Source organism: Gorilla gorilla, chromosome 11 (assembly GCF_029281585.2).
Source record: "Gorilla gorilla gorilla isolate KB3781 chromosome 11, NHGRI_mGorGor1-v2.1_pri, whole genome shotgun sequence".
In the NCBI taxonomy this organism is placed as follows: Eukaryota; Metazoa; Chordata; class Mammalia; order Primates; family Hominidae; genus Gorilla; species Gorilla gorilla.
Genome location: NC_073235.2, coordinates 135,989,860 through 136,014,410, shown reverse-complemented (window position 1 = coordinate 136,014,410; position 24,551 = coordinate 135,989,860). Strand labels below are relative to the sequence as shown.

Here is a 24,551-nt window from a genome sequence, read left to right as displayed (position 1 = left end):
AATGTCTAAAAGCCAAATCCCACTTAAGGAGCAGAGGTGGATTAGTGCTGAGACAGTGAACTGGTAGTTTCAGCAGTTCTAAGCATTAAGCAACACCCCCCACCCCGGTCTCCATAGGAGGGTCTCACAGATGTATGAGTCACCCAGCTGACTTGGGGAAGGTTGGTGGGGGGGCCAACAGCTAAATGAAAGCTACTTTTTCTTCTAAACCTCTTTGGATTCTGGAAATAGACTGATTATCTCTTCATTCCCGGGCATTGCCAGGACAGGAAGAGATTTGATTAAACTCAGCAGGCAGCTAATGCGACGTTGCGGGCGGGGACTAAACAGAAAGGTCAAGGAGAAATGTCAGCCTCAAGACGAACCGGTGCAATGCAGGCCAAGCTGGATCTGTCCCTCTCCTCCACCCAGTCCTACCGACTGATGGCTTCAGGAGTCCTGTTGATCCCCTCAGTGTCTCTGGAACCTGTCTGCGTCCTCCCATCCCCAGCACCGCCTTTGCTTCTCAGGACCGGAGTGATTCCCCACTGACTACATCTATTTCTTTTCTTTTTTTTGTTTTGTTTTGTTTTTTGTTTTGAGATGGAGTCTTGCTGTGTCTCCCAGGCTGAAGTGCAGTGGTGCAGTTTCAGCTCGCTGAAACTTCTGCCTCCCAGGTTCAAGTGATTCTCTTGCCTCAGCCTCCAGAGTAGCTGGGACTACAGGCGCCTACCACCACACTCAGCTAATTTTGTATTTTAGTAGAGACAGGGTTTTACTATGTTGGCCAGGCTGGTCTCGAACTCCTGACCTCAGGTGATCCACCTGCCTCGGCCTCCCAAAGTGCTGGGATTCCAGGCATGAGTCACCGCACCCAGCCGACTACATTTATTTCTACCCTCCAAGCCCTTTTCCACACAGAGGCAGAGAGACCTTCTGAGCCTGGACCTGTCACCCCTCGGTTACAATCACCCATTGCTCTTAGAATGCAGGCAAAAAGCTTGCAGCCTCTGGAACCTCCGCCTGCCTTTCCTTCCACGCCGTCTGCCACGCTTCCTCCTTCCCACTATTCTTTCTGCCTGGAACAAGCCTCTCCTCTCTCCACTTTGTTGACTCTTCTTGGCCTTTCAGATTTTTGACAAGGAGTCACTTCCTCAGGGGAGCTATCCCCAACCTCCAGGACCAGATTGGAGGCACGCTTGCATTTCACTCTTTTTTTTTTTTCTTTCGAGATAGAGTCTCACTCTGTTGCCTGGGCTGGAGTGCAGTGGCGCAATCTCGGCTCACTGCAGCCTCCACCTCCTGGGTGCAAGCGATTCTCCTGTCTCAGCCTCCCGAGTAGCTGGGATTACAGTTGTGCACCAGCATGCCCAGCTAATTTTTGTATTTTTAATAGAGATGGGGTTTCATCATGTTGGCCAGGTTGGTCTCAAACTCCTGGCCTCCTGAAGTGCTGGGATTATAGGCATGAGCTACCGTGCCTGGCCGCATTTCACTCTTGCTTGGGAATTATTCTACAGTCTCTCTTCCCTCACTGGAGTCCAGGCTCGATGAGGGCAGGGCCCAGGCCATTTCGTTTCCTTCACTTTTGTCTTCACAGTGCCCAGAACAATGCCTGCTCCCAAGAACACTCAGAGAATGGATGGAGGGGACTCTGCGACCACTAACACACTTACATGGGGGACTGACTTGGGAATGAAACAAGTACATGCAGAAAGCCTGTTCTGACGTTTGGGGTATCAGCATCCACCCAAACATTCCAATGGCTTCCCATTTAAGTCTGGACAATGCTTGCCAGGTCCGGCATGCTCTGGCCCCCCTTTACCTCTGACTTTATTTCTCACCACCCTCTCCCTTGCCCACTTCGCTCCAGAGTACTGAGCCTGTTTTCTTTTCTTTTAGAGACAGGGTCTCGCTCTGTGACCCAGGCTGGAGTGCAGTGGTGCAATCACAGCTCACTGCAGCTTTGAACTCCTGGGCTCAAGCGCTCCTCCCACTTAAGCCTCCCGAGTAGCTAGGACTACAGGCACACGCCACCACACCCAGCTAATTCTTTAACTTTTTTGTAGAGATGGGGTCTTGCTGTGTTGCTCAGGCTGGTCTCGAACTCCCCATCTCAACTGATCCTCTCACCTCAACCTTCTAAAGTGTTGGGGTTACAGACGTGAGCCACCACCACTGGCCTGCTTTTCTTTAAACCTCCGTCTAGGCCCTTCCACTTGCTATTTCCTCTCCTGGAACACTCTTCCCACAGCCAGCCACATGGTTCACTCCTTCAATTGCTTTGAGTCTTTACTTCAATGTCACCCTATCCTTAGCATACTCTATGGTTGGCCTCACCATACCTGAACTGCAAACCCCCTATTTTAAAACACAAAGATTATTCATTGGTGCTAAAACCATTAGGTGAAGAGTTGGTGGGAAAATGACTGTAGGACTGAAGCGATGCCACACGGATCATGGTGTCATCCCAAGGTGCACGGCGGATGCCATGGTCAATCGTAGCATTGCCGGTGGTGTCAGCCACATGGGATGTGTCCCCTTGGGTTAACTTGAATCCATGAGCCTTCAGACATCATTTCTAGTTTATCAGAAATACAAGGAACGAGCTACGTGACACAAGTGAGCAGCCAGACAAATCCAACAAACAATGCCATAGAAATGGGTAGGCCAGGTGCAGTGGCTCACGCCTGTAATCCCAGCACTTTGGGAGGCCAAAGCGGATGGATCACAAGGTCAGGAGTTCGAGACCAGCCTGGCCAACATAGTGAAACTCCGTCTCTACTAAAAATACAAAAACTAGCCAGGCGTGGTGGTGGGCGCCTGTAGTTCCAGCTACTCGGGAGGCTGACGCAGAAAAACTGCTTGAACCCGGGAGGGGAGGTTGCAGTGAGCCAAGATCGTGCCACTGCACTCCAGCCTGGGTGACAGAGCAAGACTCTGTCTCAAAAAAAAAAGAAAAAAGAAAAAAAGAAAAAAGAAAAGACATGGGGTTTACTAGATTAAAAGATGCTAAGACACTCGAGACCCAGATGTCATGTGCAGCTCCAGACTGAATACACAACTGGTCAAAAAGGATGTGTATGACATTTTGGGTTCATTGGGAAAATCTGACTATGGTAAAATGTCTGGAGTAGAAAGGTGAGAGATTGTGACAGAACCAACAAGACTGCAGAATGGTGTGCGTAGCATGTCCATGTTTTGCAAACACACAGAGACTATGTATTTGTGTATACATACATATATGTACATTTACACACACATGCATATACACACAAGCATATTTACACACATACATGCAGGTTCATATGCATGCTATATCTATGCATACTTTGCAAGAATACACATTAAGCTAACATTGGTAGTTAAAGGTCTCTCATTACCTTGTAATGAAATGGTAGGCTTTGTTTCAATTTTCTTGTCTATAATTTTTCACATTTTCTCCTATGATCATTTACTGTTCCTATAATAGAAAGGTTAAAATACAAAACTGTGTTATATAAGTGAGGTGTGGTGGCTCACGCCTGTAATCCCAGCACTCTGGAAGGCCGAGGCTGGAGGACGGCTTGAGCCTGGGAGGTTGAGGCTGGAGTGAGCCATGATCACACCACTGTATTCCAGCCTGGGCAACAGAGCGAGTCCTTGTCTCAAAAACAAACAACAAAAAAACAAACAAACAAAAAACAATAAATAGGGCCAGGCACAGTGGCACACTCCTGTAATCTGAGCACTTGGAGAGGCCGAGGCAGGTGGATCACTTGAGCACAGGAGTTTGAGAACAGCCTGGGCAACATAGTGAGACCCTATCTCTATAAAAAGTAAACAAAATTAGCCAGGCCTGGTGGTGTGTGCCTGTGGTCCCAGCTACTTGGGAGGCTTATGCCAGAGGATTGTTTGGGCCTGGGATGTTGAGGTTATAGTGAACCATGAGCATGTCACTGTATTCCAGCATGGGCAACAGAACGAGACCCTGTCTCAAAAAAAAATTGCTGTAACCGGGCACGGTGGCTTACACCTGTAATCCCAGCACTTTGGGAGGCCGAGGTGGGCGATCACCTGAGGTTAGGAGCTTGAGGTCAGGCCAACATGGTGAAACCCTGTCTCTACTAAAAATACAAAAAAAAAAAAAAGCTGGGCATGGTGATGTGTGTAATCCCAGCTACTTGGAAGGTTGAGGCAGAAGAATCACTTGAACCCAGGAGATGGAGGTTGAAGTGAGCCAAGATCGCGCCACTGCACTCCAGCCTAGGCAACAGGGCCAGACTCCACCTCAAAAAAAACAAAAAACAAAAAAAAAAAAAACAAAGGGGAAAAAATGACTAGGGTGCTTCTTTCAGTGTCCCCATCAGAGGGCTGCCCTGAACTGAGGCTGCAGGACCCAGGCCCAGTTTGCAGCTGTGAGTGCTTCCAGTTTCCCCCATTCTCCTGCTGCTTCTTCGTTCCTGGCTGCTGGAAGGCACAGATCTGCAGATCTTAGTCACTGCCCTGCCAATGCCGTGCAGGTGGGGAAATTTGGGTGGATTGGATGACAGATCTCACTCTTTTTGGAAATGTTATTCCCAACTCTTGGTCTGTGATGATTTTTTCTCTTCTTGGTGGAGAAATGAGAAAAATAAGGACACTCTTGAGTTTTTCTGGGAGCCAAACTTATTCAATATAAAGGACTGTCCTTTTGAGATTATGAGCTTTTTAATTTTTTGGTATTAAAATATCCTTCTTCAGCCAGGCATGGTGGCTCACGCCTGTAATCCCAGCACTTTGGGAGGCCAAGGCGGGCAGATCACTTGAGGTAAGGAGTTCGAGAGCAGCCTGGCCAACATGGTGAAACCCCTTCTCTACGAAAAATACAAAAATTAGCTGGGTGTGGTGGTAGGCGCCTATAATCCCAGCTACTTGGGAGGCTGAGGCAAAGAATCACTTGAACCTGGGAGGTGGAGGTTGCAGTGAGCCGAGGCTGCATTCCAGCCTGGGTAACAGAGTTATACTCTATCTCAAAAAAAAAAAAAAAAAAAAAAAAAAAGGCATTGTTCTTCTTGCCCTCTATCTATATTGAGATATATATATGAAACAGGTGAATTTTGAAATAGCGATAGACATAGATGAGTGCAGGCAGATACATATAGAGAGGTAAAATATATCTATTTAATAACCAACTAAATTCACCCATTTTGAGTGTACAGCTTGATGAGTTTTGGTCATCATATAGATTGTGTAACCATCACTGTGATCAATTCCACCACTCCCCAAAGTTCCCTGTACCCATTTCCATCAACTCCTCCATTCACCCTCCTGCCCCAGGCAATCACAGATCTGCCTTCTGTCATTAGCTCTGCATTTTCTACAATTTTATTATGAAATTTTAAAGCACAGAAAAGTTAGAAGAACAATACAATAGACACCCACACAGTCAACTTCAAGACTTGACACTTAACATTTTGCTGCCTGCAATCCTCTGTGTCTATCTGTTTTTTTCCTTTTTAATTATTTGAACGTACATGCAGACATCACGACACTTTACCCGTATTTCAAAATGCAGCTCCTAAGCATAAGGAGAAAAATGTCCTTTCTTTTTATGAAATAATAATCAAGAGTATATGGTAGTTTAGAAAAAACGCCTTACTTGGCAAACATTAAAAGCTGGCAATCTTCCCCTAGATTTATTTTTTGCGAATTACTGGTCTATGAATTCTCAAAGTCTGGGAACCAGTGGCTATAGCATGCTTGTTTCTCTGGGGTTGGCTTCCAGTGAGACAATGCTATGAACCCTGTGTTTCATCTCCAAACACTAAACACAGCAGCCAGCTTGCCGGGCAGGGGAGGTGGGGGCAGGGTGGAGACATCCAGCTAAGAGGCTTATGGGCTTTGGGGTGGGGTTGTCGTCTTAAGGGTTTACTGGGGCACATGCAGGAGGAAAATGGGTACACTCTGCTAAACATCAGCTACAAAATGAAAATCTTGTGTCCTCATTGCCTTGATTTTACTGAAGCAGAGAACACCTGGGCGGTTTGAGGTATCTATAAAGAATGCCAGGGAATCGGAGCTTTTAAAGGTCACCTTATTTCCAACATGTATCTCCTAGACTTAGTCAATCAGTTTAAACAATAGAGGGCTGTTTTGGGTTGGGCTGGCTAATAATATCTGAAATCATAAACGCAATCCTGTGGGTGCACAAGGTAATGAGAGACCTTTAAAAAAATCACTTTGTTCCCATTCCATCCCTTACTTTGATCTCCTCTGTTAACATCCCCAATAAGTTACTGAATGCTTCCAAGGATGGGGAAATCACTACTTTGTTGTATATCCATCTTTTTTTCAAATAGCATAAAGAGTAACAAAACTATTATTTACTAATTATTAGTATTTACTATTATTAGTATTTACTATTTTACTAATTATTAGAATTAGTAAATTATGATTTACTAATACCAAATTATTAGTATAAAGAGTGAAAAATTATGTTAGGATGGAATTGGCTTCCCTTCTGCTTCTCTCCATTGCTCGAAGTTAATCTCTCTTCCACACGTGAATCCTTCCATGCTTAGCCTTGTAGGCACTGAAACCCTCTCACCACCCTGGAGTCCCACCCCTAGACAGATTTCCAATGTCTGTCTTGGAGGCATCGTGCTAAAAATGGTACCTAATGTTGCAGGTTCCCATGTAATAGGAGCATGATGTACAAACAGCCCCAGATGGAGTCCTGGGTTCTTGGCCTACTGCTGAATCCATTGTGACCTTGAGGGAGTAGCCTGGCCTATTTCCTTTATCCGTCTGTCTGAGGGGACCCCCCAGCCTGCCTTGTCTTGCAAGGTGGAAAGATTTATGGAATGTGCAGATGGCCTTCAGAAGGTCAAGTCTTGTGCAGGAGGATCCTGATCAAGATTTTCTCGTCCTCTCCAGCGGTGAGGCTGACGTCTATCTTGTGTGCTTCTTCACCCTCTGGTCATGCCACCTGGGCCCCAACACTAAAGGGGGTTCTGATGATGATGAGGTTGCTTCTACAGAAGAGTTGAGAGCCAACCACAAACCGAGGGCTTACCCTGGGATCCCTGGATGGGCTTCGGGATCTGTGAACCTAAGTTGCATGCAGAATTATGTACATATGCCTTTTTCTGGGGAGAGGGCTTGCAAGTTTTCTTCAGATAGATCCACTGCTACTGATCAGAAAAGTCTGAAAAGCACTGATCCTCTTTCTTGTTGGAATTAGAAGGGGTGGTTGCACAACACTGTGAATTTATTAAATGCCGCTGAATTGTTTAGTTTAAAATGGTTTATGTTATGTGAATCTCAAATTTTTTTTTTTTCTTTTGAGACACGGTCTTGCTCTGTTGCCCAAGCTGGAGTGCAGTGGCATCATCACGGCTCACTGCAGCCTTGACCTTTGGGGCTCAGGTGATCCTCCTGCCTCAGCCTCTTGAGTAGCTGGGATTACAGGGATGTGCCACCACACCCGGCTGATTTTTGCATTTTTAGTACAGACAGGGTTTCATCATGTTGCCCAGGCATGTCTCGAACTCCTGGTCTCAAGTGATCCGCCCACCTCAGCCTCCTGAAGTGTTGGGATTACAGGCGAGAGCCACCACTCCTGGCCTACTATCACATTTTTAAACGATTTTCTCTTCCTTTCAGCTAGTTACATTTTGGGACAATCTTGGGGCTGTTTTGGTTTGTTTTCCACTAATTCTACTACTATAGACCCACCATGTGCTAAGCACTCTATCGGGTGTAAAGCATATGATGGCCCTGAGATCTCCTTAGTCTCTTATGACCATCCGGGTGTACTTCTGGGGGCAACAGGACTTATGGCTTCCTAACTAGAAGCCAGGCTGTTTACAGTTGATCTTCTTACTGCCTGGCTCACTGGCTCACAAGCATGCCTACCTATCCTCTCCTCACTGTAGTTCTCTGACAAAAATGAAGCCCAAAGTCAGAATTTGCCTGCCGTCATCTTCCTGTGCCTGGGGTCAGAGCAATCCACAGTGGGGGCTGGGCCCACAGTCATGTGCAAGACTAATGTCCCCACTTGAGACATAAGTGTATGCTTACGGAGAAGTCAACCACATCCAGTGTGGGGCATTCAAAAAAAGGTCCGCAAGAATTACTGTTCTAGAATAAATACTCAGGTGATGGGGGAACAGCATGTAGACCCTGCTGCAGCTAGCCGCCTAGATGGCCGCCCCGTTCCCCTTGCTGTGCTCTCACTGCAGTGGGGCTGCCTGTGCCATCCACGTTAGACGATGGAATGTTAAAAAGGTGACCCAACGCCGGGCACAGTGGCTCACGCCTGTAACCCCAGCACTTTGGGAGGCCGAGGCGGGCGGATCACGAGGTCAGGAGATCGAGACCATCCTGGCTAACACGGTGAAACCCCGTCTCTACTAAAAATACAAAAAAATTAGCCGGGCGTGGTGGCGGGCGCCTGTAGTCCCTGCTGCTCGGGAGGCTGAGGCAGGAGAATGGCGTGAACCCAGGAGGCAGAGCTTGCAGTGAGCCAAGATCGTGCCACTGCACTCCAGCCTGGGCAACAGAGCAAGACTCTGTCTCAAAAAAAAAAAAAAGTGACCCAAGCAGAGTGACAAGGGCTTGCTTACGCACGGATGCTTGCTTGCTTGCTTGCTGTGCCAGCAGTCCCCCCCAGCAGACATGTGAAGAAAGCCATCTCCACCATCCATTCCCACTAGGCCAGGCCAGCTGCCTCACAGGATCTTAGTAAATGATCATTGTCTTAAGCCATGAAGTTTGAGGTAGTGTGTTACGCAGCAAAAGCTAACTGGATTTTGTTTCAAACCCATCATAAGAAACACTGCTGCAACAATTAGGAACATTGGACTGGAGGGTGCGTGATACTGTCACTGTTAATTCCAGTAGGTTAATCACAGCCAGGTACCTTTGCCGGTTTGGGTTGGGATGCATGGTAATTTATGGGTAAGACGACATGCTTGAAATTTGCGTTAAAATACCCTGGGGGGAAGCATCAAAGAGGGCTGACTGAGACTGACAGGGCTGTTAAGTGGTGGGTACACTGGACTCATTAGAGACAATACTGTCTACTCTCTTGGGTTCTGCATTTGTCCTGGTTTGGATGTTCTCACTGTGCTCGCCAATTGCAGGTTAGAATATGAAGGCAACGTGGTGCCGGGGAAGCTTCACTAAGGAGCGGGGAAGGTTAAGAGGACAGGAACAGTTGGAGCATGCACAGAGAGGGAGGATCTGGAACAAACAGGCCAGGAAGGGTTGAGACCTGTTAGGAAAGCCAGAGTTCCTGGAGGCCAGAGAAGTCAAATTTTGCTTAAGTGAGGCAGCTATGAATCATTCTGTGACTAGTCCTATCTTTTACTGGCAGGCATCACATACCTCATGCACTTTTACAGAATCTATGCAGATACAGGCATACCTCATTTTACTCAAGATTGCCAAAGGTTTTTTTTTTTTTTTTGAGACAGAGTGTTGCTCTGTCGCCCAGGCTGGACTGCAATGGCGCGATCTCGGCTCACTGCAACCTCCACCTCCCAGGTTCAAGTGATTCTCCTGCCTCAACCTCGTGACTAGCTGGGACTACAGGCACACACCATGCCCAGCTAATTGTTTGTATTTTTAGTAGAGATGGGGTTTCACCATGTTAGCCAGGATGGTCTCAATCTCCTGACCTCGTGATCCGCCTGCCTCAGCCTCCCAAAGTGCCGGGATTTCCTAAGTTTTTTAGATGAAAAATAGGAATTTCTAACGTAAGCAGGACTTATTAAAGCAGGACATGAGAGAAAAAGCCATGCGGATGAGTACAGCCCATTCACTTTTGAAGGCACACCTTAGTGTCACGCCTGTCCCTGTGGGCCTGGTGTGGCAGGCAGTGCTGAAGCAGATGGGCCCAGGACTCTAGGACGAGGATAACTTCTTGCTGAGCTGTTAAACTTTTCCCCATTTGCGAAATGGGGTACAATCCAGATTACAGAATTTGAGAGCCACAGACTTATTTTATTACTACCCAAGCCATCTTATAAAAACAAAAATGCTTGTGGTTTCTGTATCAAAGTAACCAGACTTGGTACAAGCCAGTGTTATCACTGTCATTCTTGTCTCCTGGTGCTGGAAATAGGTATGAGTGGAAAGTCCACATTTTACAACATCTAATCAGGCCAGGTGCAGTGGCTCACGCCTATGATCCCAGCACTTTGAGAAGGCAGGTGGGTGGATTGAGTCCAGAGTTCGAGACAACCCTGGCCAATATGGCAAAACCCCATCTCTACTAAAAATACAAAGAAATGTGCCGAGCGTGGTGGCACGTGGCTGCAGTCCCAGCTACTCGGGAGGCTGAGGCGGGAGGATCACCTGAGCCCAGGTCAAAGTAGCAGTGAACTGAGATTCTGTCACTTCACTCGACTTGGGCAACCGGAATGAGACCCTGCCTCAAAAAAAAAAAAAAAAAAAAAGAAAAAGAAAAAGGTCTAATCAATTAAAATTGCTGTTCTGCTACAGACGCTCAGGTAGTTCTGCAGGATTTGGTACACTCAGCAACCTGGGACTTCCCAGCCAACTTGCTCCTGGAGCCTAAGAGCACCTTCTTCATCCATTCACCCGTGTCCACACAAAACGTCCTGTGCCATGCTGTGAAAGCAGGTGGGGCTTTGGGACATCTATGATAAGAGGCAGCATATGAACAGTATGTGCTTGAACAATAAGGCTTTGGGCAACATGGTGAAACCGTCTCTACAAAATATAAAAAATTAGCTGGGTGTGGTGGCACGAACCTATTGTCCCAGCTACTCGGGAGACAGAGGTGGGGGGATCACTTGTGCCTGGGAGGCGGAAGCTGCAGTGAGCCAAGATTGCGCCACTCCACTCCAGCCTGGGTGACAGAGACCTTGTCTCAAAAAATAAATAAAAAAAATAGGGCCAAACAAAAGTGGCTCCACTCCTGTACTCCTGGCACTTTGAGGCTGAGGCAGGAGGACTGCTTTTGGCACTGCCGTTGGAGACCAGCCTGTAACATATTGAGACCCCATCTCTATTAAAAATAAAATTAACCAGGCATGGTGGTATGCTCCGGTTTAGGGAGTAGATCACTTGGGCCTGGGAGGTCGACGCTGCAGTGAGCAGTGATCACACCACTGTACTCCAGCCTGGGCAGCAGAGCAAGACCCTGTCTCAAATACATACATACATACATACATACACCTATGCATGCCTCCTGCTCTGACCAACAAAACTAGCAGCTGGAAAGGCCCTAGTCCATGCCCTAGGCAGGGAGTTAAACGGAAGTCACATTCCCTGGTGCTGTGAGACCCCCTTACCTTTAGCTCAGCATTGGCAGTTAAGGGACGGGAATGGAGCTCAGGCTGAGCACAGAGAACAGCCATGCTTCCCTCCAAATGCAAAAACAGGATGATCTGAGACTATTCGAACACTTATTTGGGGACTATTTGGAGAATCACCTTTTTGAAGGTGATTGCAAAGGGCTCGTCCAACTTTTTTTTTTTTTTTTAAGACAGGGTCTTACTCTATCACCCAGGCTGGAGTGCAATCATAGCTCACTGTAGCCTCCAACTCCTGGCCTCCAGTGATCCTTCTGCCTCAGCCTCCCAAAGTGTTGGGATTACAGGTGTGAGCCAACACATCTCGCTTTCATCCAGCTTTGTGCAAGTGTTGGCTGCCTCAGACTTCAGACCCTGATGGCACCTTGACTCCAGGTGCTAGGCTAAGTGGACGACTGGCTGAGTTTCCTGACAAGGGTGGTCATTTGTTACAGCTCAGGCTGTGTGTCAGGAATCTGAGCCACCACAAGTGAATGCCTCTCCACTGCGGCAGTTCACTGGAGAGAGGCTCCGTGCGGAGGGCTGAAGGGCAATCCGTGCTGGGCTCTTCTACTGCAGCTGGTAACGTTCTGAAGAAACATCTTTCCAGTGTCCGTTAAGATTTGCACGACATGAAACTGGAACACTGGTGTTTACAGAGAGTGATACTTTGTGGAATGGAGCTTACATGATGAATGAAAAAAGACCCTTAAAAAGTACTAGCCGTTGTTTACAAATAACTACCAGGTAAACAAAGAAATCACTTTCTTTCCCCTTTCTAAGGATAAGGGAGAATAAAATAATCACCAAGAGGCATGGAGTTTGAAAAGTATATAACAGATTTCTTTATTATTATTTACAATCAAGTTCTGTTGGCCAACATAATGAAATAAATAAAAGATGTGCCCTGGCCTGTGAATTTCAACTCTCCTTGACTTAAGTTCTCTGAAGGGCAAATTGGAAAGCGGTGATCAGGCAGGGAAGAGAGGGCAGGTGCAGGCCAGGACCATCGGTGGGAAGGCCGCCTGACTCCTCTCTCACCAGCTCTAACACTCACATCCCCAAATGTCCAGAGAACAAGCATGGAAGAAAAAAAATAAAGTGCAAATTTAAAAGTGATAAAAAGGGTGTTTCGCACACCCAATGAACTAAAACTTTATACACAGGTAAAATAGTAAAGATAAATGTTTTTCCTTGGCCGTCATCACAACCCCTGAAACGGAAAGATGGCGCTGCTGTGCTTCTGAGCCTAGGCTTCTTGCACTAAAGCACCAAGGGCATCGCACACAGGCTTGGCAGAGGGGCCATGGCCAGAATCACCAGCTTCAGACAAGTATGTTGGAGGTCTCGAATCCCTTGGCACCCCCAAGCATGCAGTGTGCACCCACCTTCTGGCTGTCTGCAGATCGATACAGGAACACACCCTTACCTCTGCAGCGAACCCATTTCCCTGGAAAAGATTTTCACACATCCTCTCCCACCTCAAAAAAACAAAAAAACAAAAAACCACTTTTTAAAGCCACACGGAGATTTTTAAATATGTCGAATTTTGTGGGGGAAAGAGAGCCAGAAAGCTCTGAAGAACAGTGGAAGAGATGTGAGGACATTTCAGCAGTAATGAGACACATTCATGCAACCCACCAGGGAGGGGTCTGTAGTTTGGGAGTTTCCGTTAATCCAATGCTTAAAGTGAGTTCACCGGGCAAATGAACCCAAGGTGTTGGGACATGCGTTAGGCCAGAACCGACTTTGGAAGGACGAGAGAAAGCACAGAGAACACCACCTTGATGTGGGGGCTGTTTTTGGCACTGCCGTTGGTGAGGAGGCCCAGCGGGGCCCTGTGCTCCCCCAAGTGAGGTATGGAAGGTCAGAGCTAGTAGTGTTTCCCAAGGCAAGAACCTGAGCCTCTGCTAAGTGACCGCAGCGTCAGGTTTTTTCAGTGTTATTCTTCCAGGCCAAGAGAGACCTCAGTCAAATCTTCAGAAATCCCATTCACGGCAAAGCTACAGTGCCACATAGCTTGAGCTTCTCTGGGAGGTCCATTCTATACCCAGCACATCACCTGCCAGGACAGGGCTGCAGGAGCCCATGTGCTTCTTCTGAGGAGGGCACTGGGGTCCTCCCAGCCCTGAGAGCCCCGTCAATACTGTGCCCACAGCACAGCTTTGCATCCTTTGTCCACACTGACAACGTGCGAGCCAGAGGGCGACCACGCCACCGCATTGATGGATGAGCTTCAAAGGAGAGATCAGAAAAGCACCAAGTTTCAGAACATTTGGGATGAGATCTTGGTAAACCAAACACCAGAAGCTTGTGCATTCAGGGAGCCCTAATTTTTCCAACTTCCATTTTACTCTCTGGCACTGTGCCCGCGACAAGGCAGGAGCTCACTAACATGCAAAAGACCTCGGAAAAAAATCCAGTGGTGTACTTAATTAAGTCATGCTGGGATGAAGGGAGTTTGGGCCCTCTGGCAGTCAGGCCTTATCACACTCTCCCTAAGAGAGGAGCTCTGAGTGAGCTGGAAAGACAGTACACATGCCTCTGAAGAGCCGGGCAGTGGTGGTCAGCACTGGTTAGGTCTGGGAGCAGTTGCTGCTGCCCAAGGACAGGGAGAGAGGTTCTGAAGGAAAATGGTATCTGGGTTCCAACTAGCAGGTGGGCTTGTGTGGGCAGAACAAAGCTAGGAAAAAAGGGGGTCTGGGGCCTGCCTATCAGGTGGAAGATAAAAGAAGGCGTGTGGAGATCAGTGTTTAGGACACGTCAATGCACCAAAATGCACTGACAACAGGGACTTCCGAGGGAGACAGGGAGGCAGAAAGGAAGGAGAGTAGGGAAGGGGAAGGAGACACAGAGGACGTGGGACATAACCAAAGAGACAGGGATGTGTTTCTATAACCCTTTCTCCAGCGGCTGCCACTCTAACCGCTCTACCTGGCGTACTCTGTAGACTGGCCTGCTGTGCTGTGTGAGTGGCCCCAGCTTCTCTCCACTGACCTAGCTCAGCCAGCTGAGCAGGTGGGCGGACAGTGCCCTCACAGCGCCGACTGAGGTCTAAACCGGATGACCCCTGAGATGAAGTCAAAGGCCTTGCTCACAACACAACGGGGGGCTGAGACAGGGTTCATCTTACCTGTGCTGCTTTGAAAGAACCTTTTCCACTTTCCCTGTGAGCACACTCCAGATATACAGAGAGCCCTCAGCAGAGCCTGCCGCCACGTAACTGCCATCAGGGCTACAGAAGACAGGAAGAAAAGAAAGGTTGTCAATTCCCCACCCCCAATTCAGCATCTCTGTGGCCTTTTTCCCAAGAAGGAATGTTTGTTCTTCACTAATGACCACTCCTGTGTACCCAGACCTCAGAATGTGTGCTAGTCATGGCCCTTCCAGCCAAATCTGCTTTTCCCCAGTATTTCGGCCCCGTCCGGCTAATGAAGAGTGGCATCACATTACTTCTTGGGGCTCCAAGTCCTTAACCATCTACAGACTTCAACAAAACAACATATAGGGAGATCAAAGCCAACATCCACATAGCTAAGGGTTTCAGCCCATGGACTGCCTTGTTACATGCGTCAAAGAGAGGAGGAAAGAAAAGAAGCATATTAGCAACTGAGCCTGGAAAGGTATTTGGAAGAAGCACGATACATGGAAGAAGAGAACAAGGAGCAGAAAACTGCAGACCACCTGCACACCCTTCTCCAAAAAGCCTTTTCAGTCCCGCCCCAGGCCCACAGCCACTCCTGCCCTTTTCTAAAGGCTCTCCAACAGCTCTTGCGTGAATGAGTGATGAGAAGTGAACCTAATGGGCTCACCCACAGCAAAGCAACCAGCCAACTGTTATTTTTTGGTACAACACGTTAGGTTCATGTAATCACAAAGGAACACTGGAAAGGAAGAGACAATAATGGTGGCCTGCAATTATGAACTTACAGGCACACTCCTGGAAACACAGGTTGGGCACTGAACAAAATTTAGCTCTATATCCCCAGTGGGAAAATGACCATGCAGGACTCTTTGTGATGAACCAAATTGGCGGGGGGTGGGTCACTACTAACCTGAAGACAACTCTGGTCCAGTCAGAGCCGCACTTGAACCCAGGTGCACTGAAACAAACAACAGGGCACTGTCACTGAGGGAGCTCAGGCCACGCAGCATGTAAGAGAGCAACCAACACATCTTCAGTTACCTGAATGTCTGCTTGATAGCATTTGTTCGGAGATCAATAACTTTTAGCAAGTCATCACGGGAGCAGCTCAGGAGCTCAGTCCTTTCTGGGTTTAAGTCCAGGGCAGTAATCTTTCCCAACAGCTCCATCTCTCGAACTATGCTCTCTGATCTAAGAGGAAGAACAGATCTGAGAAATGTAACGTAGGCCAGAACTACTTCACATCATGCCGTGGAGGAAAAAAAAGGCACTGCAATTCAACTAGCATGCAACGCTCTGCCAGCGCAGTCAATGTGTTCCCAGTCTTCTAATAACCTGTGACTGCTTTTCTTACTTTCCCATCAACAGACCCTAAGACAGTCGTTCCCAGACTAGGACTCTGAAGTTGGTAAGAATTTCCTCATCCATTTTTGGAATGACAACAGTCGCCCGTCAGTTTCTGATCAGCATGAGCTAACTAGGGCTACTACCCAATTCGTATTATTTTCAGTGATGTGATTTCAACTTCTGGATAAAGTTGGCAAAGAAACCTGCGTTAGTGGGCCTGGGCTGCCTTGTAACTCTAGCCTCTTGCAGGTTTTCTGCCCTATTCACTGTGGCTCTGTGGCCCTCCACCTCCAGATATGGGGCCAGGAAAGCCAGGGCAGAGCCACGGCCCTATGCACCTCCCTCTTCTTCTCTGTGCTGCGGCCCATGTCCAGGTTGGCTAACAGCCACCCTGGGCAGGGCCCTGTTGGTGACATTCATAGCCAAAGGGGGTGCTGACCTGTTCTGTGATGATTTTGTTGCAGGCTTTCAATGAAACCTTTTTCTACCTCCCACCTTAACTAAGCAAGAATTTATCTTATTGTTGCTAAATATGCAGCTTGAAGCAAGCTACTCCACTTCCTTGGGACTCAGGGTCTTCACCTGTCAAATTATGGGATGGACTAAGAGACTTCGAACATCCAGCTTAACTCTCAAATTCCATCTTTCAAGTTCCAATTTCAGGTTTTAAAAGCAAACTAAAGATTATGAATAAAATGTGAAGTGGTGTCCAGGAACCATGAGCACTGTCAGGACTTTCTGGTGCCATGCTGTGTTTCAAAGCATCATCTATCACCACAGGCCCTGTACCCCCGCCCTCTCTACAACCCTGCTGGGAGGCTGTCCTCATTTACTCTCCATCCTGTCTTCCCCTTCCTCCAACCTGTCAATAAGCCCTGTCCAAATTCTCCTTCAAATAGATTCCCTCCTCCACATGTTCCTCTACTGACTTGAACTTAGGTCCTTATCAACTCTATTGGTTTCCTGTTCCCTAATATGCCTCTCAAAATGCCACCAAAGTCATCTACTAGACTCCTGCAAAGCAACCATTTCCTTGCTAAACACCCAACGACTTACAAGATCGAGTGATTTGAAAATGGCTTATCAAGCCTGTGGCAACCTGATTTCAACCCCTCATGGCCCCCTCACTGGCTTCTGCCCTGTTTCCTGCTCACTTGCCATGTATTAGCCACCAGACACACACTCAAAAGTTTGAGTGGCTTTCCTGCCGTGTGAATCCTACTCACGTCTCCAGAGAAATCTGGAGAGGCATTCTCTAACACACTGGAACAAAGGTAGCTGCCTCTACTTCAACACACTCGTCACTGACTTTTATGTCTGCCTTCCCTACTACAGTTTAAATTACCTAAAGGTAGAAAGAGTATCCTGTTTGCCTTTTCTTACCTGCCAGCTGGTGAAGGGCCTAGCACTCACTGCATGCTCAATAAATGATTGCTAAGCTCCACAGTCTACTTCATGGGAAAGAGCAGCCAAGTGTTAATAAGCTAACACTATACGTGTACTGAAACTCATTTCTGCCATGTCCTGAGATCTTAAAAGCACAACCCATGTACAGAACCATCACTGTGGAGACTCTTATGTGCCTCCAGTCAGGAGCTTGGGTATCATACCGAATGTCCCAGAAACGAATTTTCTTGTCAAAATGTCCACTCATTACACATTGCTCTGTGCAGACAATATCATTGCAACTGGATCCTGCAAACACTGTCTTTATGCCTGAAAGAAATGCAAACATCATTAATCAAGCAGAGGCACCAACGTGGCTGTTTACATAATGCTGCCACCCTCTAACCACTGACTTGTCAAGAGTTACTCACTTAAATGAAGCTTTAAACAAGAAAAACTATCACTGTCCTCAGTGCCCCTCTAAACAAGAAGCCAGATCTGAAATTCAAACTATATTACATAAATGCAGGCTCTGACATGCAAACACACACCTCCACGCTAACATCTAAGCATATACACAGACAGAGAGACTGAATTTCCTCACAGACTTTGCTGCGTAGATCCCAGAGTTTGAGAGTCCGGTCGTGACTTCCTGAGACAATCCGCGCATTGTCCAGCAGGAACTTAGCAGACAGCACTTTCCCACTGTGTCCCGTGAGTGTGTGCTAGGAGAGAGAACACAGCCAGGGTGAGCCTCAGGGCGCCAGGCCCTGCCTATGCTGGCAAAGTATCCACAGCATCCTTACCTCCAGAGTCAGAGTGTCAGACCACCCTGAGATCCGGCCAGGAACACTCAAAGCGATAAGACAGCAAAGGAAAAAGAAACAGGTCAGGCACAGTGACTCACGCCTGCAATCCCAGCACACTGGGAGGCCAAGGTGTGAGGACTGCTTGAGCCCAGGAGTTCAAGACCAGCTTGGGCAACACAGTGAAACCGCCATCTCTACAAAAAAATTTTTTAAAAATTTGCAGGGAGTGGTGGCATGCGCCTGGGGTCCCAGCTACTTGGGAAGCTGAGGCAAGAGGATTGCTTGAGCCTGGGAGGTTGAGGTTGCAGTGAACTATGATAGTGCCATTGTACTCCACCTGAGTGACAGCAAGATCCTGACACACACACACACACACACACACACACCCCCAACAGGATAAGAAGCAACAATTTCATTCACTGAGTCTTATCCGGGGGCCATGTATCTCATAGGAAGCCTATCTTTGAGTGTTGGCCAAAGGTGAGGTATCAAGACCAAAAGGATAAAACTCCCACTAAAAATAACGTTAAAAACAAAAATTCAACATCACTAGGACCAAGCTTCACGTGCTCCCCATCCTCAATCTTGATTTTGAAATCAGCTCTACCACAGATACCTGCTGTACTGTTTTTGTAATTTTTCTATGTCTGAATTATATCAAATTAAAGAATTTTTAAAGCCTCGATGTTGCCCCACGCTGCTGAAAAGTCAGTTCCATATTTAAAGTCAGACTAGACAAGGTCACCACAGGCATAATTTACAAAAGGAAACATCAGGACTCCTTATGTAAACAATTAAAACCCCTGGGGGATTTTCAATCAGAGGTCTCAGCTTGAACAAGGCAGATCATAGCCACAGATATCAGCACTCCCAACAATCAAATCCCTTTGTGACTAAGCTGTTGGATGCCAACCAGTGTCTTCCCTGAGCTCATGGAGGAACACAGAATGAGGGACATCACGGAGTGTCAGCTGCCCTTCTGCCCATCACAGCACTTCTGAAGTGCAATGGAGGAGAGGCAGCTGGGGATAACTGGGATGCCGGGAGGGGATCTGAGGACTCAGACCTTTTACCATTCATCATTGACCTCTATGCAGTGCACGATCAACATTTTTCTATGTGTAAAACACCAGAGGTTCAGAAGGTATTCACTGATGCTTTCTTTCTAATTAGAAAATGCAAGGGTGGGCAAAGTGGCTCACACTGGTAATCCTAGCACTTTGGGAAGCCAAGGTGGGAGGATTGCTTGAGCCCAGGAGTTTGAGACCAGCCTGGGGAAAATAGTGAGACCCTCATCTCTACAAAAAAATTCAAATTAGCTGGGTGTGGTGGGTACTTATAGTCTCAGCTGTTACAGGGGAGGCTGAGGTGAGAGGACTGCTTGAGCCCAGAAGGTCGAGGCTGCAGGGAGCCCAGATCATGCCACTGCACTCCAAACCTTAGCTCCCAAAGATGAGACCTCATGGTTCAGGGTTAGATTTTTTTTGTGTTAACATTTTTGAAACCAATCCTTCCTCTATATTCAGTGGGGTTAACTCCACTTTAGCACAGAAACAAAAACTTCGGACCACATATACTCCCCTCTCCTCTTCAATGAGGGAAGCTTGCATGAGTTCTCAGACTGCCTTATCCCACATTCAAACCTCTGAAACTGGGACAGCATCTTACAACTGCTGCCAGTCGGGTGCCGGCTGTGCTGCGGTTGTGTGAAAACCTCCCACTGATCCTTCTGTAAGATCAAGAAAGCTCCAGTAACAAAGCCTACACTAGATACAGTCCATGAATAATGATTCCATTCAATATAAAACATCCACTCTGCACAAATCATGGGCAGAGACAAAACTTGGGTAGGCTACTTCTTAAATTCTATTTTTTTTTCTTTTTTGAGACGGAGTTTCACTTTTGTCACCCAAGCTGGAGTGCAGTGGTGTGATCTCAGCTCACTGCAACCTCCGCCTCCCAGGTTTAAGTGATTCTCCTGCCTCAGCCTCCTGAGTAGCTGGGACTATAGGCGTGTGCCACCATGTCCAGCTAATTTTTGTATTTTTAGTAGAGACGGGGTTTTACCATGTTGGCCAGGCTGGTCTTGAACTCCTGACCTCAAGTGATCCGCCTGCCTCGGCTTCCCAAAGCGCTAAGATTACAGGCCTGAACCACTGTGCCCGGCCTTACATTAAATTCTTAATAACTATTTTATCAAAATTTCAAATTTGTATTTATATTCACTATCTGTTTCTTTCTTAATGTTAAGAGTAAAATCACATTTCACAAACACAGGGAAGAAAAAGACATTGTTCATAAGTGGGATATGGCAAGTACAGATGATCCTCAACTTATGATGGGGCCAGTCTTGACAAACACATTGTAAGATGAAAATACCCTACGTTGGGGACCATCTGTACATTCATTTTTACATACTTCACAGGAACATGTTAATCTTTGCACAATTATACTCTTCCTAAAAATTTATCCATTACTCTTTTAAGCTTATAGCGTAAGCATTTTTTCATGTGATAGCTGAAAATTCATGGGCTTTGGGGTTCCGCTGATTTGAACACCCTGGGTCTCTGTAATATCTGTGAACAGGAAACATCCTTGTGCTATCTTAGTACGGACTCAACAAGATGAATGGGATCAAATCTCTTCCTTGCTGCACCTCCCTTTCTTTAAGAGTCTGTCACAGATGCTGCTGCAGTGAATATCTATGAGCACACAGCTTTCTTCTCGACTTATTTCCAGGAATGAAACTGCTGAACTAATGGAATAAGGGAAAGGGACGTTTTGTTTCTTGGCTCCTCGTACGTATTGTCACCTTGCTCTTTACAATGTTTGGGCTTGGCCGGGCACGGTGGCTCATGCCTGTAATCCCAGCACTTTGGGAGGCCGAGGTGGGCGGATCACAAGGTCAGGAGATCGAGACCATCCTGGCTAACACGGTGAAACCTCATCTCTACTAAAAATACAAAAACTTAGCTGGATGTGGTGGCGGGCGCCTGTAGTCCCAGCTACTCGGGAGACTGAGGCAGGAGAATGGTGTGAACCCAGGAGGCGGAGCTTGCAGCGAGCAGAGATCACGCCACTGCACTCCAGCCTGGGTGACTGAGCGAGACACTGTCTCAAAAAAAAAACAAACAAACAAACAAAAAATACAAACAAACAATGTTTGGGCTTCTGCTCACCTTATTCTCAGTGAGAATAAGCTGGAGCTGTCTGAAGCTGACTCACTGTCTCGGTGCTTCCAATGGTATAGAGCTGGGCCTCCTACACGCATTCATTCACCTCTATCATTTACAGAGTCCTTTGAAATGGATCAGATTTAAAATTCTTATATCTGTTAGGTGTTTCTGAAATTTATTTTTATGATTAACAACACTTTTAGGTTTCATCTTCTACTTTTAAACAGGGATTAACAATAGCGGGGCAGCGGGTTTAGATGTCATCAAGGCCGGGGCCTCAAAGTGGGGAGGCTTCAAGATTTCTCTGCTCCACTGGGCTCTGCACAGACTATCTCTGTGCCTCATGGCAGATAACGAGTGCCGACCCCTATTTCTAAACACAAAATTGCTCATTCAGGTAACAACTTAATCATGCAGCTAACATAACACCAACCAAAGACAGCCGATTCCAGAAGAATGCAGAACTCAGAGAGGAACATTCCAAACAGAAACCATCACCTAGCAGCCATAGCCAATCCTCACTGTGGCCACTTCACCACACCACGAGAGAAGTGGGCAGGGGGGTTCTCAAGCAAGTTTCTCAAGCCAAATCTTACCGAGCAGCCAGGCAGTTTTGTACTGACTTTAGATTTTTAACGGAGGCATCACAGAGGACTCCTTTCAATGCCAGGTTGTTTCTAGGGTGCATTTACAAAAAGGATGTTAAAGCAAGCACTCAACCAGCTGCTTCTTGTTTGCCAGTCTCTCCCAACACCATTCCCTTGTCGTAAGAGCAAAGGAGACACCGAACAGGGCATGGATGTCTGTGAGTTTCACAACATAGATGAATGGATTCCTGTCCTCCAGTACCATCTGTTAACTGGGGTCTAAACAAAAGCCAGCACTCCCTAGAATAAGGAGCCTACTTTACTTTCTGGAACCTGGTGAGGTTTTCAGGAGAGTTCTCTGGGTGCAGGGAATCTGCTGAAACAGGCCTCCCAATCTTCACACATTTACCAACTAACAGGACAAGGTTATGAGCAGGCCAGAAACTCAAAAGCCAACTAGTCCAGCACAGGAGGCTCCTGCCCCAGCACGGCATCATCAGAAGCAGCAGCCCAGCAGCCTGCGCCCTGCTCCCGCATACCGAGAACATTTCCCCAGTGAGACCTGTGTGCCAGCTCAATGTTATGACCTTCATCTGTCAGTCTAGCTCCCTGCTCTAGGTCCCCTTCTTGTTATTTCTGACCCAAAGGCTGATGCCCACCTGTATAGGACTCCTCTTTTACCAATTAAAAAATATCCTGCACTACTGGTTGACTCAACTTCTTCCTCTTCTCCTCTAAGGGACTATCATAAAAAAAGGCTGTAGGCCCCTCTTCAATAATTGGTCAGTTTTACTGTATCTCAGTCTAGAATAAAAGATCAATGGATAGATAAATCACAGTATACCACAGGATGGATTAGAACGTAGCCATGAGTACTGGCTAGGCCATCTTTTCCATGTGTACAGTACAGAACTACAGGGCTTCAAATGACCCTATTCAAGCATCTGAATCGATGTGCTCCGTGGCAGGCTCTCTAGCAGTGCACTTCCCTAGTCCGTCATTAAGTCAAGAACATAGGCTCCTCAGCTCTCACAACACATCCTTGTCACCGTCAGGGCTCGTTATTTTGCATGTTCGGACCTGGATCTTCTTTAAATTGTGAATTAAGAATGACCACCCCTGAGGTATTGGCTAGCATCTAATACTAATAATCTATACAACCCTCTCAAGAAAATCACCAGAAACCCACCTAATATACCATTCTACTACAGCTCCTCCACCTCCCTTGTAGATTTAAGAAATTCATCTGGGCCAGGCGTGGTGGTGCATGCCTGTAACCCCAGCACTTTGGGAGGCCGAGGCAGACGGATCACTTGAGGTCAGGAGTTCGAGACCAGCCTGGCCAACATGGGAAAACCCTGTCTCTACTAAAAAAATACAAAAGTTAGGCCAGGCGCAGTGGCTCACGCCTGTAATCCCAACACTTTGGGAGGCTTAGGCGGGTGGATCACGAGGTCAGGAGATTGAGAACGTCCTGGCTAACATGGTGAAACCCCATCTCCATTAAAAATACAAAAAAATTAGCCAGGTGTGGTGGCACGTGACTGTAGTCCCACCTACTCAGGAGGCTGAGGCAGGAGACTGGCGTGAACCTGGCAGGTGGAGCTTGCAGTGAACCGAGATCATGCCACTGCACTCTAGCCTGGGCGACAGAGCAAGACTCCATCTCAAAATAATAAATAAATTAAAAAAACGAAACAAAAATTAGCCGGGCGTGGTGGAGGATGCATGTAATCCCAGCTGCTTGGGAGGCTGAGGAAGGAGAATCACTTGAACGTGGGAGGCAGAGGTTGCAGTGAGCCGAGATCACGTCATTGCACTCCAGCCTGGGCAACAGGCTCCATCTCAGAAAAAAAAAAAGAAGAAAAAAGAAATTTAGGCCGGGCACGGCGGCTCATGCCTGTAATCCCAGCACTTTGGGAGGCCGAGGTGGGCAGATCCCTTGAGGTCAGAAGTTCGAGACCAGCCTGGCCAACATGGTGAAACCCCATCTCTACTAAAAATATAAAAATTAGCCATGCCTGTAATCCTAGCTACTCAGGAGGCTGAGGCAGGAGAATTGCTTGAACCCAGGAGGCGGAGGTTGCAGTGAGCTGACACCACTGTACCCCACACAAGAGCAAAACTCCATCTCAAAAAAAAAAAAAAAGAAAAAAAAATTCATCTTAACATTACTTCCTCTGTTTTTGGTGTGGGTTGACACACACAAACGGCTTGTGTTAACTTTAAAAAAAAAAAATTTTTTTTTTTTTTTTAGTAAAATGCCTACTAATGCCAAATTCATCCTCCATTATATCTTTCAATAGCTTGTATTTAATAAGCTTATGTGATGATTCCTTCAGGCTTATGGGGGAAAAAAATGTCTGCAAATTAAGTTACATGCTTCGCCCTCCGCCCCCTGCCCCAATCAAAAATGATACAACCAAGTTTTGGTCTCTCTATCGGATGCCAAGAGAATTCTCGGCAAGTTTTGGTTCAAATGCAGCTTTCCTCAACATCCAATCATTTCTCCCTGCTCTGACACCTGTCCCCTCTTTCTCAGCTTGGAGTTTTTGTTTCAGAATTGTCTTATCCCTATGATACATCCATTTGTACTTCTATATCCCACTTTAGGTAATTAGGTTTTAGAGCCCACAGGAATCACAATTCACATGCTGTTGCTAAATTCTGTGCCATTAAGCCAAAATTGCTATCTATCAAAGTATCTAGTCCTTATGAAGAGTATTCCAAGGTTTTCATGCAAATGTGAGGGTCCTATTGCAAATATTTTGAAACTGAGTCTTGGACAAAGAGTATAAAGTGGAAACACAGATTTCCCCAAGGAGGAAAGGAAGGGC

At 46.9% G+C, this 24,551-nt stretch overlaps 1 protein-coding gene and 1 non-coding gene across 6 annotated transcripts in view; both read right to left on the bottom strand.

Moving 5' to 3' along the window:
- Positions 1 to 12,085: 12,085 nt before the first annotated feature.
- Positions 12,086 to 24,551, bottom strand: part of ATG16L1 (autophagy related 16 like 1) — a 44,397-nt gene continuing 31,931 nt past the window's right edge. For all 5 annotated transcript variants that reach the window (XM_004033379.4, XM_004033380.4, XM_004033378.5 and 2 more), the window contains 6 exons: positions 17,747 to 17,867; positions 17,367 to 17,472; positions 15,451 to 15,600; positions 15,320 to 15,367; positions 14,398 to 14,499; positions 12,086 to 13,498 (listed from right to left, as the gene is read on the bottom strand). In XM_004033379.4, coding sequence (XP_004033427.1) covers positions 13,405 to 13,498; positions 14,398 to 14,499; positions 15,320 to 15,367; positions 15,451 to 15,600; positions 17,367 to 17,472; positions 17,747 to 17,867 — 621 coding nt within the window. In that variant the 3' untranslated portion in view covers positions 12,086 to 13,404. The remainder of the gene's footprint in view (positions 13,499 to 14,397; positions 14,500 to 15,319; positions 15,368 to 15,450; positions 15,601 to 17,366; positions 17,473 to 17,746; positions 17,868 to 24,551) is intronic.
- On the bottom strand, positions 18,775 to 19,039 carry LOC115933868 (small Cajal body-specific RNA 6). The gene has a single exon (XR_004069713.1).